General features: G+C 42.2%; 1 protein-coding gene across 3 annotated transcripts in view; it reads right to left on the bottom strand.

Moving 5' to 3' along the window:
• Positions 1–15,456, bottom strand: part of LOC106574055 (rab GTPase-activating protein 1-like) — a 157,792-nt gene that overhangs the window by 137,628 nt on the left and 4,708 nt on the right. For 2 of the 3 annotated variants that reach the window (XM_014149587.2, XM_014149586.2), the window contains exons 2-4: positions 2,942–3,167; positions 2,388–2,577; positions 1,153–1,363 (exon numbers count right to left, since the gene is read on the bottom strand). In XM_014149587.2, the coding sequence (XP_014005062.1) occupies positions 1,153–1,363; positions 2,388–2,577; positions 2,942–3,076 (536 nt within the window). In that variant the 5' untranslated portion in view covers positions 3,077–3,167. Of the gene's footprint in view, positions 1–608; positions 701–1,152; positions 1,364–2,387; positions 2,578–2,941; positions 3,168–15,456 lie in introns of those variants that run through there. The other variant, XM_014149589.2, reaches the window with a different exon arrangement.

Here is a 15,456-nt window from a genome sequence, read left to right on the forward strand (position 1 = left end):
CTCTATTGTAATCTGTCATATTATTTCCCACAAATGCAATGACAAAGGTATTTCATGACAACTTGGTTCTTTATATAATTTCCTTTTTTCTGGTTAGGTGCAGAGAAATATCTATGACTTTACACATTCAAGTTTATTTTCTTATTTCGTGCGGTGATCTTTCTCATTCCCTAAATCCCACGCTTGGCTTGAGGATTGTTATGGCTTTGTTTCTATATATTTGTCAAACTGCTCAAACCAGAGTGTAGGTGCTTATAAATGACACTGCCAATAAAGGGTGTATTCAAATCGTTCAACCTTTGTTTCGATGCAATATAAATGACGCACATTTCAGATGTGTAAGAGTTAAGTCTACTTGTTGCATAGTCATACACACAGAAGCAAGTACATGTTGCAACTATATTGAAGGCTTTAGTTTAGGCCTATGTAAATACAGGAGAAATTCCCCCAGACATGAAATGCACATAGATAACACACAGCTGTGCATTGGTGCAGTATATTGGTGTGGATGACTGACCTGACACACGCGGGGACACAGACAGAGAAGCCACTCTCTACTTATAGCGACCACATACTCACACAGATACTATAGTCTCTACATGAATGACCTGACGCAGCCCCCGGGTACATTAGGCACATGAGGGTGACGGTATTGGGACTGACCTGACGCAGCCCCCGGGTACATTAGGCACATGAGGGTGACGGTATGGGGACTGACCTGACGCAGCCCCCGGGTACATTAGGCACATGAGGGTGACGGTATGGGGACTGACCTGACGCAGCCCCCGGGTACATTAGGCACATGAGGGTGACGGTATGGGGACTGACCTGACGCAGCCCCCGGGTACATTAGGCACATGAGGGTGACGGTATTGGGACTGACCTGACCCGGGGAACATTAGGCACATGAGGGTGACGGTATTGGGACTGACCTGACGCAGCCCCCGGGTACATTAGGCACATGAGGGTGACGGTATTGGGACTGACCTGACGCAGCTCCCGGGTACATTAGGCACATGAGGGTGACGGTATTGGGACTGACCTGACGCAGCCCCCGGGTACATTAGGCACATGAGGGTGATGGTATTGGGACTGACCTGACGCAGCTCCCGGGTACATTAGGCACATGAGGGTGACGGTATTGGGACTGACCTGACGCAGCCCCCGGGTACATTAGGCACATGGAGCGTGACGGGGATGGGGATGGCACTCTCTGCCCGCAGTGTGGTCATGGCTCTCTGGGCCTCGGGCTCACTGCGTGGGGCCTTCACCCATGTACAGCCCAGGTAGGACAGCTTACTGAACTGAACACTGTCCTCCTCCTGGACCGGTGGGCTGCCTGCTGCAGGACACACTGACACCTCTGAGGGGGACAGACAGACAATAGGTCAAAGGTCACTTACTGTTTAGAATGTTAGGGCAGCTCTGTGGAATAAATGTGTTGTCTAATCATCGGTAATCCTCAGTAAAATGGTACCTGAACTGAAAATGGGATAATATTTACAAAACCACAGTTATTTGAAGCTAATATGATTTAGCCTTTGACGATTATAGCAGTAATTTGAGGCAAAGGTTGATGCTAATGTAGTAAAGAAGACAACCCACAATGCTAGTGTTAACATGTACTAGCCTGCCTAAATTAGTCCCCAGCAACTGGGGAAGCCACTTGTGGAGAGAGGAAGCCAGGGTGATGTCGAACCTGTACTTGCACACTCAGCAACAGGAAGTGAAACTAAGGACAGCACAGTCATGGCCAAAACTGTTTGTGTCATACATACACACTACTTAGAACCAGGTTGGACTGAAGAAGATAATTTGTTGTCAAATTGATCAATGAAAGTCAATGAAGTCAGGGTAACTGTATGGATCGTTACAAAGCATGCTCACCCGTTCTTTTGTGTTTCCTGGGTTTAATTTTAGAGGCAAAAAAAGATTTTGACTTGGTAAAACATCTGAGTGGCTGGTAGATTATTTTTTTTTTTTATCTACCTGCCACAGCAGCTGGTGGTCCAAAAATTGAACTTTATGCCCTGTTTGGGTCAGACAGCCATGTACAATACAGTACCAGTCAGCATACGTTGACCATTCCTTGTCTACATGATCAGTACATTACACTCTGATACAACTACTGATTTAATCTACTGCACATAAAGCAGGTGAAACTATTCTTCAATCGTGTATATATGCTATAATGTACTTCTACATTGAGGTCACTGGAACAGCCAGCAAAAGCCTTGCATTTTCAGAGAGAACAAGATAGATATGAAAATGTATGGGATTCTGTACAATGACATTTTCATGAGTTAACTTCAACCATCCAATAGGCACATCCTGAACTGATTCATTGCCCTAAGGGATTGTAACAGATGAGAGGTGTAGAGTAGTACCAGCAGGTGTGGAGTACAGCACCAGGCCTTGGGGTCGTGTCTGTGGGTCGGGGGCTGTGGAGTTCAATGGGTCGCGAAACGTCTCGGTTCCCTCCTCTCCCGCTCCTCCACTCCGGTCCTCCATCACTACGTGGTCATCCAACAGCTCCTCCATGGCCCTCTCCAACTGTTCCTTCCCATTGCAGGACATCTGAGGAAAGGAAGGGATTGAGAGGTGAAACCCTGTGTGTTGGACTGGCTTTCAGAAGAGGCTCCAACAGTGGCTTTATACTAGAGTAATTGTATAGGAATAACCAATAGAGAAGTGTGTGTGTGTTCAAGTATTTAACAGTGGACATATCACAAATCGACCGCTAGCTGCTACATGCCTCCTAGGCACTAGACAGGAGGAGTGGTGTGGATAGGTATTAGCAACATGGTAAAAGCTCCTTACATCCCTCTGATAGCAATATGATGAATATTCCACTAGCCTATCCAATCCTTTCTGATCTACAGGAGAGCCAAGGGGTTAGGGGTCAATATTGGCATAGTTGTTCAGCATTGTTAGCATCTACCTTGAGTCTGGGCTTGCCCTCTGAGCCTGAGGGGGATCCTCCGGTAGACGGCTGCACCAGGACAAACTCCTCGCTGGTGACAGTGGCCACTGATTCGGTGGACCCGCTCACTTTGCCAAGAGAGGTGTTGTCCATTGTTAGCCAGGAGCCCCAGGGGCCAGCACTCTCTGCCTCCGTCCTCTGCCACACAGCACAGCCTTCTGCTTAGCCCCCTGCTGCTGGAACCCTGGATTGGACAACACATTTCACTACATTTGGGATTGTCATGATAATATAGAAGCATAGGCCTATAGCCTAGGTTTAGCTTACATTCTCTACAGTGGGATATGGAGTAGGTAGGGACTGTCCATTTGTAATGTATTTTTTCTATTTGCAAAGTCATGTCTGTGGCTACATTTGCCAGTTAACTGAACAGAAAGGCCTTATTTGAAACTGGAGCTGACAGCATAGCCAAGCCTGATATTACACTGAGCCTCAAAGCCCTATGTCATCTGAAATGGAGATCATCGATTCAAAGTCAAATTACGCTTAGGCCCAGCGTTTGCTGAACAGCTCAAAACTCATTGAAGTAAACCAATCAGTTGAACAAAACCGGCATCTGCTCTTCATTGTATTTGGAAGATTTAGAGGATCATATGCTAATTTCAGACCATTTCGTATGATTCCTGTTTGAAGAGTGCATTATTTTCTGCTATTTGGAAAGATGTCATCTAAAAATAGCCTGTGATAGTCGTTTTTCCCCATAGTTTCACATCTTGACAAGATCAAATCAAACGTGTCTTGGGTGGCCGAGGTTTCGGCTGAGTGTCAGTAGTGACGGCACAAGAGTCATTGCTTTGATCCGAATAAGACACTTTGAGTGCACTCACTGATTGATTAAAAAGCAATTTCAAGTCTGTAATAACTTGCTTTAAAGTCATTCCAAAAACCAGGCAGGGGAAAGGCCTATGTAGGGAAATGTTGAACCAAATCCTTGGATTGTAAAATTCAAATATAGCCTAAAGCTTATCAAGACTACAAGCCTTGGTCTCAACGCTGTAGTGATGACCTTAGATGGTTAGAATGAATAGCAGAGCTGTTCTCATAACTGGGCAAACACAAAAGACCTTATTCCGAAGATAAATGTATGTTGAAATTCAGCAGACACAGCGACCATCAGGAGTTGCTAGTAGCCTGGTAGAGGCGCTACTTGGTTGCTTTAGTGCTAACACAAGTTTGCTAGCCAGTATCCACCTACGCTAACACTTTGATTGTAACATGTGGAGTAGGTGAACCTACATGTAGTGAGGGTCACTGACTCCTATTGGTGAAAAACCACAGCACACACCCAGTTTCCCACTGAGGATACAGGCAGTCATGTGCTCCCATCACTCATTCAATTACGTACATTACAATCTGCAGAGGAGGAAAATTATTAAATGTGGGCTATACTCGGCCTTGTCTTAAGACGGTAAGTTGGTGGTTGGAGACATCCCTCTAGTGGTGTGGGGGCTGTGCTTTGGCAAAGTGGGTGGGGTTATATCCTGCCTGTTTGGCCCTGTCCGGGGGTATCATCGGATGGGGCCACAGTGTCTTCTGATCCCTCCTGTCTCAGCCTCCAGTATTTACGCTGCAGTAGTTTATGTGTCGGGGGGCTAGGGTCAGTCTGTTACATCTGGAGTATTTCTCGTCTTATCCGGTGTCCTGTGTGATTTTAAATATGCTCTCTAATTCTCTCTTTCTGTCTTTCTCTCGGAGGACCTGAGCCCTAGGACCATGCCTCAGGACTACCTGGCATGATGACTCCTTGCTGTCCCCAGTCCACCTGGCTGTGCTGCTGCTCCAGTTTCAACTGTTCTGCCTGCGGCTATGGAACCCTGACCTGTTCACCGGACGTGCTTGTTGCACCCTCGACAACTACTATGATTATTATTATCTGACCATGCTGGTCATTTATGAACATTTTAACATCTTGGCCATGTTCTGTTATAATATCCACCCTGCACAGCCAGAAGAGGACTGGCCACCCCTCATAGCCTGGTTCCTCTCTAGGTTTCTTCCTAGGTTTTTGGCCTTTCTAGGGAGTTTTTCCTAGGGAGTTTTTCCTAGCCACCGTGCTTCTTTCACATGCATTGATTGCTGTTTGGGGTTTTAGGCTGGGTTTCTGTACAGCACTTTGAGATATCAGCTGATGTACGAAGGGCTATATAAATAAATTTGATTTGAAATACATTTAGACTTTTGCTCAAGTAGTATTTTACTGGGTGACTTACTTTAGTAATTTTCTATTAACCTGTTGGGGGGTAGGGGGCAGTATTGACACGGCCGGATAAAAAACGTACGCGATTTAATCTGGTTACTACTCCTGCCCAGTAACTAGAATATGCATATAATTATTGGCTTTGGATAGAAAACACCCTAAAGTTTCTAAAACTTTTTGAATGGTGTCTGTGAGTATAACAGAACTCATATGGCAGGCAAAAACCTGAGAAGAGTCCTTACAGGAAGTGCCCTCTCTGACAAGATCTTGTTCTTCTTGTCTCGGTTTATTGAAGACTGAGGATCTTTGCTGTAACGTGACACTTCCTACGGCTCCCATAGGCTCTCAGAGCCCGGGAAAAAGCTGAATGATATCGAGGCAGCCTCTGGCTGAAACACATTATCGCTTTTGGCAAGTGGCCGATCAGAGGACAATGGGCTTAGGCGCGTGCACGAGTCGACTCCATGCTTTATTTTCTTTCGTCTTTTTACCTAAACGCAGATTCCCGGTCGGAATATTATTGCTTTTTTACGAGAAAAATGGCATAAAAACTGATTTTAAACAGCGGTTGACATGCTTCGAAGTACGGTAATGGAATATTTAGAAAATTTTTGTCACGAAATGCGTCGTGCTCGTCACCCTTCTTTACCCTTTCGGATAGTGTCTTGAACGCACGAACAAAACGCCGCTGTTTGGATATAACTATGGATTATTTGGGACCAAACCAACATTTGTTATTGAAGTAGAAGTCCTGGGAGTGCATTCTGACGAAGAACACCAAAGGTAATAACATTTTTCTTATAGTAAATCTGATTTTGGTGAGTGCTAAACTTGCTGGGTGTCTAAATAGCTAGCCCTGTGATGCCGGGCTATCTACTTAGAATATTGCAAAATGTGCTTTCACCGAAAAGCTATTTTAAAATCGGACATATCGAGTGCATAGAGGAGTTCTGTATCTATAATTCTTAAAATAATTGTTATGCTTTTTGTGAACATTTATCGTGAGTAATTTAGTACATTTTTAGTAAATTCACCGGAAGTTTGCTAGTTCTGAACGTCACATGCTAATGTAAAAAGCTGGTTTTTTATATAAATATGAACTTGATTGAACAAAACATGCATGTATTGTATAACAATGTCCTAGGTGTGTCATCTGATGAAGATCATCAAAGGTTAGTGCTGCATTTAGCTGTCTTCTGGGTTTTTGTGACATTATATGCTAGCTTGAAAAATGGGTGTCTGATTATTTCTGTCTGGGTACTCTGCTGACATAATCTAATGTTTTGCTTTCGTTGTAAAGCCTTTTTGAAATCGGACAGTGTGGTTAGATTAACGAGAGTCTTGTCTTTAAAATGGTGTAAAATAGTCATATGTTTGAGAAATTGAAGTAATAGCATTTCTAAGGTATTTCAATAACGCGCCACAGGATTCCACTGGCTGTTACGTAGGTGGGACGATTTCGTCCCACCGGCCCTAGAGAGGTTAAGGTATCTTTACATTAGGCAAGTATGACAATTTTCCACCACTGGATGTGGCTGGTGGTTATAGCATTTCTTTCACATGACCCATCAATTTAGACAAGTGTGTCTGGGTAAGTGTGATCTAATATTTATGGAATATTTTAATCTGGACACTTTGTTTACCTGGAATTTTTCCATATTGTAGGCTATTACCACTTTTAGTCTTAATCTTTACTACAACACTCACTGTTTAGCACCTGACCTCACATGTGAATCCTTAAAGAGAAGGGTGGGGCTGTCTTAAGAGGGTGTGAACAATGCTGAATGGGTGTAGACAAAGAGAGCTCTTCCGTAGGTACCAAAACATTCAGAAGGCCCTTTTCTCAAAAGTGAGTTTACAAGTTTATCAACTTTCAAAGCAGAACTACTTTCCCATTGTTCCTCAAAAATGCAGTGTATGCAGTCTACTTTTTACCAACGTAAAAAAACAATTTCAAATGTTGCTACATAAGACTGAATGCAGGTGGTGAGTCACATTTTAGAACTCATTCTCAATAGAAAAATGATTCAAATTCACATTATTCAAATACATTCATGAAGTTCAGTATTCCATTGCACTTGGAATACTACCTATATCATCCATCTAGAAATGTAATAAAGTAGACTCAAACAAACACACACAGTGATGTGTGGGCCATGTACAGTGTAGAGGTCGACCGATTATGATTTTTCAACGCCGATACCGATTATTGGAGGACCCCCCCCAAAAAAAGCCGATACCGATTAAAATCGGACGAATTTTTTTTATTGTATTTGTAATAATGACAATTACAACAATACTGAATGAACACTTATTTTAACTTAATAGAATACATAAATACTATCAATTTAGCCTCAAATAAATAATGAAACATGTTCAATTTGGTTTAAATAATGCAAAAACAAAGTGTTGGAGAAGAAAGTAAAACTGCAATATGTGCCATGTAAAAAAGCTAAGGTTTAAGTTCCTTGCTCAGAACATGAGAACATATGAAAGCTGGTGGTTCCTTTTAACATGAGTCTTCAATATTCCAGGTAAGAAGTTTTAGGTTGTAGTTATTATAGGAATTATAGGACTATTTCTCTCTATACGATTTGTATTTAATATACCTTTGACTATTGGATGTTCTTATAGGCACTTTAGTATTGCCAGTGTAACATTATAGCTTCCGTCCCTCTCCTCGCTCCTACCTGGGCCCGAACCAGGAACACATCGACAACAGCCACCCTCGAAGCAGCGTTACCCATGTAGAGCAAGGGGAACAACCACTCCCAAGTCTCAGAGCGAGTGACGTTTGAAACGCTATTAGCGCGCACCCGCTAACTAGCTAACCATTTCACATCGGTTACACCAGCCTAATCTTGGGAGTTGATAAGCTTGAAGTCATAAACAGCGCAATGCTTGAAGAATTGCGAAGAGCTGCTGGCAAACGCACGAAGGTGCTGTTTGAATGAATGCTTAACGAGCCTGCAGCTGCCTACCATCGCTCAGTCAGACTGCTCTATCAAATCATAGACTTAATTATAATATAATAACACACAGAAATACGAGCCTTTGGTCATTAATATGGTCGAATCCGGAAACTATCATTTCGAAAACGAAACGTTTATTATTTCAGTGAAATACGGAACCGTTCTGTATTTTATCTAACGGGTGGCATCCCTAAGTCTAAATATTCCTGTTACATTGCACAACCTTCAATGTTATGTCATAATTATGTACAATTCTGGCAAATTAATTACGGCCTTTGTTAGGGATAAATGGACTTCACAGATCGCAATGAGCCAGGTGGCCCAAACTGCTGTATATACCCTGACTGCTTGCACGGAACGCTAGAGAAGTGACAACTCCCCTAGTTATAAGAAATTCATGTTAGCAGGTAATATTAACTAAATATGCAGGTTTAAAAATATATACTTGTGTATTGATTTTTAAAGAAAGGCATTGATGTTTATGGTTAGGTACATTGGTGCAATGACAGTGCTTTTTTTTCGCAAATGCGCTTGTTAAATCATCACCCGTTTGTCGAAGTAGGCTGTGATTCGATGAGAAATTAACAGGCACCGCATCGATTATATGCAACGCAGGACACATTAGATAAACTAGTAATATCATCAACCATGTGTAGTTAACTAGTGATTATGTTAAGACTGATCGTTTTTTAGAAGATAAGTTTAATACTAGCTAGCAACTTACCTTGGCTTCTTGCTGCCCTCGCGTAACAGGTAGTCAGCCTGCTACGCAGGCTCCTCGTGGAGTGCAATGTAAGGCAGGTGGTTAGAGCGTTGGACTAGTAACCAGAAGGTTGCAAAAACGAATCCCCGAATCCCCCCTGAACAAGGCAGTTAACCCCCGTTCCTAGGCCGTCATTGAAAATAAGAATGTGTTCTTAATCTGACTTGCCTAGTTAAATAAAGGTGTAAAAATCTAAAAAAATATTTATAAAAATAAACTTTTTTTTTTTTTTATTAAAAAAGATTTAAATTCAAAAATAAAACAAATTTAAAATAAAAAGAACTACAAAATAATATTTTTTTGTAAATAAAATAATTATTTAATTTAAAAAAACGGCAAATAGGTGGCTAAAAATATTGTTATGAAAACGTGAAACTCGGCCCTAATTAATCGGCCATTCCGATTAATCGGTCGACCTCTAGTACAGTGAATTCAGAAAATATTCAGACTGCTTGACTTTTCCGCATTTTGTAATGTTACAGCCTTATTCTAAAATTCATGAAATTATTTTTTTTTGCCTCAATCTATTTTAACACATTTTTTTTAAACTGCAATGTCACATTTACAAGTATTCAGACCCTTTACTCAGTACTTGGTTGAAGCACCACGAGTCTTCCTGAGTATGACGCTACCAGATGTATGATCAAATTTAAAACCAGATTTTTCCTTAAATAAATAAATGTAAAAGTATAAACTACAAAAATGTCCATAAGTTATTATTTCCTGTTGGAGCAGGATTATTTTCCTGCTGTAGCAAACTGTCTGGAAGTCTGAGGACAAGTCATCATTTTCTCCCACAGTAGGACAAAACTCAAAGACAAGATATGCATCACTGATGACCCAGAAAGCCTCAAGATTTGTGCGTCTCAAAACAAAAACTAAAGAGCACAGTTTCGCAAATCCTCCATTGAATGACAGTTTCACAAAGTTTCAACTATCATTATACCCCATGTAAAATGTAAGACTCGTGTTAAGGGGTGGTGTTAAGGTCAAGGAGGTGGTGAAGTAGGCTTGGAAGTGTCATCTTCTTGGGGTTTGGGGTCGCGCCTGTGGGGTCTGGGTGGAGACGCTCCCAGCTGGAATCCTGTGGTCTGGTGCTTTAGGGCCCGGGAGGATTAAAAATAGGGTCTCCCCTCCCCACAGGAAAAAAAAACAGAAGGAAAACCACCCTGGAAAACAGTGGCCATCATAAATTGAGGCCCTGTCAGTGGGACTGTGGTCAGAGAGAAGGGGGCTCATCACCATTAGGGTTAGCAGAGGAGATGTCGCAAATCATTCAGGGAGATCATTACAGAGGGTTGCTGGGTACCCATGTGGTAAGGAAAAGGGGGACATTGTGGCGAGAGGTGGAAGTTGGCTACAGAAAACTTTTCCATAAATATCTTTGACCAACATCACGCAGTCTTTTTATTGGGATTTGTTTCAGCGTGTTCTTTAAAATATCCGAGTGGCAGCCATACAAGCGAGTGATCTTCGGGCTGGGGTTCTTTGTTACATCATCATCATAATCACAGCTCTGAACTAGCTTTGACTCTAAGCTCTTTGAGCAAATTAAAAGTCTTCACCAGCTCTCCACTTACAGAGCATACATCTTCAAATAAAATCATTATATTGGTCACGTACAAATATTTTGCAGATGTTATCGCAGGTGCAGCAACATGCCTGTGTTTCTAGCACCAAAAGTGCAGTAATACCTAACAATACAAAATGAAGAGAAAAATAAATAAAAAAATACTATATGATGGGGTGTATAGACATGATGGACAGTATATGAATAGAAAAGGTGTCTTCAGAACGTGCACTCCTAGATAGGCCTAGTTAAACATTTCCTGTTCTTCCTCTTGTTCGTCCGTGTGCGGTTATCTGAACTAACGCAACTTTTTCACACATATTTACCAACACAATCATCACTGCACAGTAGTGATATGCTATCTAGAGGGTAAAATGTAGCCTACTGGTATGCTACAGGCCTAGGCCAGGTTTCCCAAATACGTGATCGTATCCCAAAGTAATCAAGGATTTAAATAAATCAGTTTGTCAAATACTATCCGTTCGGAATTCTTGCAATCAATTTGCAGTGTACAAATTATTTATAACCATGTCCCCTCTAATTTTTGGTGCACTGAGCAAAATTTGAGCCTTGGGAGCGGAAACTTTAACATTGTGAACATTTTGTGCAACTTCAGGCGCAACTTACAAAGAAGACTGAGGCTGTACCCTTACAGTTTGACAGTAGCCAGTAGGCTATTGTGGCTATTTGAGCATAATGTAGGCCTACCAACAAAACCAATGGAGCAAATCCCATAACATTTTCATGTGGAAATAGAAATCAAAAGCTATGATATAGTGACCCGTTTAAGGAAACTAGGCGTATGTCGCGGGTCACTAGTTCACACGAGAGCTATTTGAACGTATTCTGTGTTTTATATCAAAATGCATTTTTTGTCAGAAATGCCTTCTGGAACAGGTGAACTTTCATGTGCCTTAATAACAAACTTGTCTGCCATCTGTAAATACAAATAAAATTGTTAAATTACAAGGTTTAACCAGGGGGGAAAAAAAGCAACATTCCCGCTAGCCATGATTGGCTGAGATAATGAGTGGGCTGGACATGCCGAGAGAGGAGTTTGGATTGGTCTGCCATATAGCATCCTTTGTTTACTTGATCTAGTCAGTATAACGCTGCATTAAAAATATATATATATTGCGTAGTAAAACTGCATAAGTGTTCCTCTCCACTTTCTGGAGGACCGAGTTTTGAAACCAGTGGAATTAGAGTATGATAGCTAAGGAGATGGAGAAAATACCTCTCCGGATTACATCATCAAACTAAGGGCAACCATGGCATCCGTGATAGGGAGAAGGATCCAACCATGATGTATACAAGTAAAATAGTCTTGCTAGCTACATGTTCAGATATTACACGTTTCTAATTTTGACAAAGTCATTTTCATTTCAAGTTAAAGTGTACTGTTAGCTAACGTTAGCTGGCTGGCTGGCTCGCTAGCTAATGTTACGTGTATGATCTTATTATTCGTATCTCAGATCCATTTGCTTGGCTAGTTATACCCTAATGTTAGCCAGCTAACATTGAACCTGGTTGGTTAACTACCTGCAGATTCATGCAGGGTAGTAACGTCATGAGTTTGGATTGTGGTTCATTGTTTACCTAGCTAGAAGTCTTCGCAAAAGACTCCACTATGCAAGTGTCCATTTTATTGGAATTTCACTGCGACAACTGTTAGCCAGTTAGCTTGGGTGCTTGACTGCTGTTAGGACAGAACGCTCGGATCAACCCTTAAAGATGGGTGGAGCTAAAACTCGAGGGTGTGAAAGATTCTGAATGGGTGTAGACAAAGAGCTCTCCAGTAGGTACCAAAACATTCATAGGCTATTTTCTCAAAAGTGAGGTTACAAGTTTATCAACTTTCCCCCATTGTTCCTCAAATGCAGTATATGATATATCAATTAGTAGCTCTGTGTCTCTGCTTTTTTCCAATGTAAAAAACACTTTCAAATTTTGCTACATAAGAACGAATCAAGGAGGTCGGTCACATATGTGGTGTTCAATGCAGGCCTACATTGCATGAGACTTAACGTTTTTACATTATGAAGAAGTTGACATGAATTTGTTTTTACTTGGTCCCATTGTGTTACAGACAAATGGGTGACTAAATTGCGTTGTATGATGCAAGAAACCAGTTTACTAAATAAAACGTATTATTACCATACAAACTCAGCAAAAAAAGAAACATCCTCACTCTGAACTGCGTTTATTTTCAGCAAACTGAACGTGTAAATATTTGTATGAACATAAGATTCAACAACTGAGAAAAACTAAACCAGTTCCACAGACATGTGGAGGCGGGGGTCAAAATCAAAAGTAACAGTCAGTATCTGGTGTGGCAACCAGCTGCATTAAGTACTGCAGTGCATCTCCTCCTCATGGACTGCACCAGATTTGCCAGTTCTTGCTGTGAGATGTTACCCCACTCTTCCACCAAGGCACCTGCAAGTTCCCGGACATTTCTGGGGGGAATGGCCCTAGCCCTCACCCTTCCGATCCAACAGGTCCCAGATGTGCTCAATGGGATTGAGATCCGGGCTCTTCGCTGGCCATGGCAGGACACTGACATTCCTGTCTTGCAGGAAATCACGCACAGAACGAGCAGTATGGCTGGTGGCATTGTCATGCTGGAGGGTCCTGTCAGGATGAGCCTGCAGGAAGGGTACCACATGAGGGAGGAGGATGTCTTCCCTGTAACGCACAGCGTTGAGATTGCCTGCAATGACAACAAGCTCAGTCCGATGATGCTGTGACACACCGCCCCAGACCATGACGGATCCTCCACCTCCAAATCGTTCCCGCTCCAGAGTACAGGCCTCGGTGTAACACTCATTCCTTCAACGATAAACGCGAATCTGACCTGGTGAGACAAAACCATGACTCGACAGTAAAGAGCACTTTTTGCCAGTCCTGTCTGGTCCAGCGACGGTGGGTTTGTGCCCGTAGCTGACGTTGTTGCCGGTGATGTCTGGTGATGGACCTGCCGTACAATAGGCCTACAAGCCCTCAGTCCAGCCTCTCTCAGCCTATTGCGGACAGTCTGAGCACTGATGGAGGTATTGTGCGTTCCTGGTGTAACTCGGGCAGTTGTTGTTGCCATCCTGTACCTGTCCCGCAGGTGTGATGTTCGGATGTACCGATCCTGTGCAGGTGTTATTACACGTGGTCTGCCACTGCGAGGACAATCAGCTGTCCATTCTGTCTCCCTGTAGAGCTGTCTTAGGCGTCTCACAGTACGGACATTGCAATTTATTGGCCTGGCCACATCCGCAGTCCTCATGCCTCCTTGCTGCATTCCCAAGGCACGTTCACGCAGATGAGCAGGGACCCTGGGCATCTTTTTTTCCAGAGTCATTAGAAAGGCCTCTTTAGTGTCATAAGTTTTTATAACTGTGACCTTAATTGCCTACCGTCTAAGTTGTTAGTGTCTTAACCTGTTAGGGCTAGGGGGCAGTATTGACACGGCTGGATAAAAAACGTACCCGATTTAATCTGGTTACTACTCCTGCCCAGTAACTAGAATATGCATATAATTATTGGCTTTGGATAGAAAACACCCTAAAGTTTCTAAAACTGTTTGAATGGTGTCTGTGAGTATAACAGAACTCATATGGCAGGCCAAAACCTGAGAAGATTCCATGCAGGAAGTGGCCTGTCTGACAAGTTGTGTTTCATCTGGGCTCTTTTTATTGAAGATTTAGGATCTTTGCAATAACGTGACACTTCCTACGGCTCCCATAGGCTCTCAGAGCCCGGGAAAAAGCTGAAGGATATCGAGGCAGGCTCTGGCTGAAACACATTATCGCGTTTGGCAAGTGGCCGCTCAGAGTACTGTGGGCTTAGGCGCGTGCCTGAGTCGACCGAATGCTTTATTTTCGTTCCTCTGTTTACCTAAATGCAGATTCCCGGTCGGAATATTATCACTTTTTTTACGAGAAAAATGGCATAAAAATGGATTTTAAACAGCGGTTGACATGCTTCGAAGTACGGTAATGGAATATTTAGAATTTTTTTGTCACGAATTGCGCCATGCTCGTCACCCTTATTTACCCTTTCGGATAGTGTCTTGAACGCACGAACAAAACGCCGCTGTTTGGATATAACTATGGATTATTTTGAACCAAACCAACATTTGTTATTGAAGTAGACGTCCTGGGAGTGCATTCTGACGAAGACAGCAAAGGTAATAACATTTTTCTTATAGTAAATGTGACTTTTCTGAGTGCTAAACTTGCTGGGTGTCTAAATAGCTAGCCCTGTGATGCCGGGCTATCTACTGAGAATATTGCAAAATGTGCTTTCACCGAAAAGCTATTTTAAAATCGGACATATCGAGTGCATAGAGGAGTTCTGTATCTATAATTCTTAAAATAATTGTTATGCTTTTTGTGAACGATTATCGTGAGTAATTTAGTAAATTCACCGGCAGTGTTCGGTGGGAATGCTAGTCACATGCTAGTCACATGCTAATGTAAAAAGCTGGTTTTTGATATAAATATGAACAAAACATGCATGTATTGTATAACATAATGTCCTAGGGTTGTCATCTGATGAAGATCAAAGGTTAGGGCTGCATTTAGCTGTCTTCTGGGTTTATGTGACATTATATGCTAGCTTGAAAAATGGGTGTCTGATTATTTCTTGCTGGGTACTCTGCTGACATAATCTAATGTTTTGCTTTCGTTGTAAAGCCTTTTTGAAATCGGACAGTGTGGTTAGATTAACGAGAGTCTTGTCTTTAAAATGGTGTAAAATAGTCATATGTTTGAGAAATTGAAGTAATAGCATTTCTAAGGTTTTTGAATAACGCGCCACGGGATTACACTGGCTGTTACGTAGGTGGGACGATTTGGTGCCACCTATCCTAGAGAGGTTAATGACCGTTCCACAGGTGCATGTTCATTAATTGTTTATGGTTCATTGAACAAGAATGGAAAGCAGTGTTTAAACCCTTTACAATGAAGATCTGTGAAG

Source organism: Salmo salar, chromosome ssa16 (genome assembly GCF_905237065.1).
Source record: "Salmo salar chromosome ssa16, Ssal_v3.1, whole genome shotgun sequence".
Lineage (NCBI taxonomy): Eukaryota > Metazoa > Chordata > Actinopteri > Salmoniformes > Salmonidae > Salmo > Salmo salar.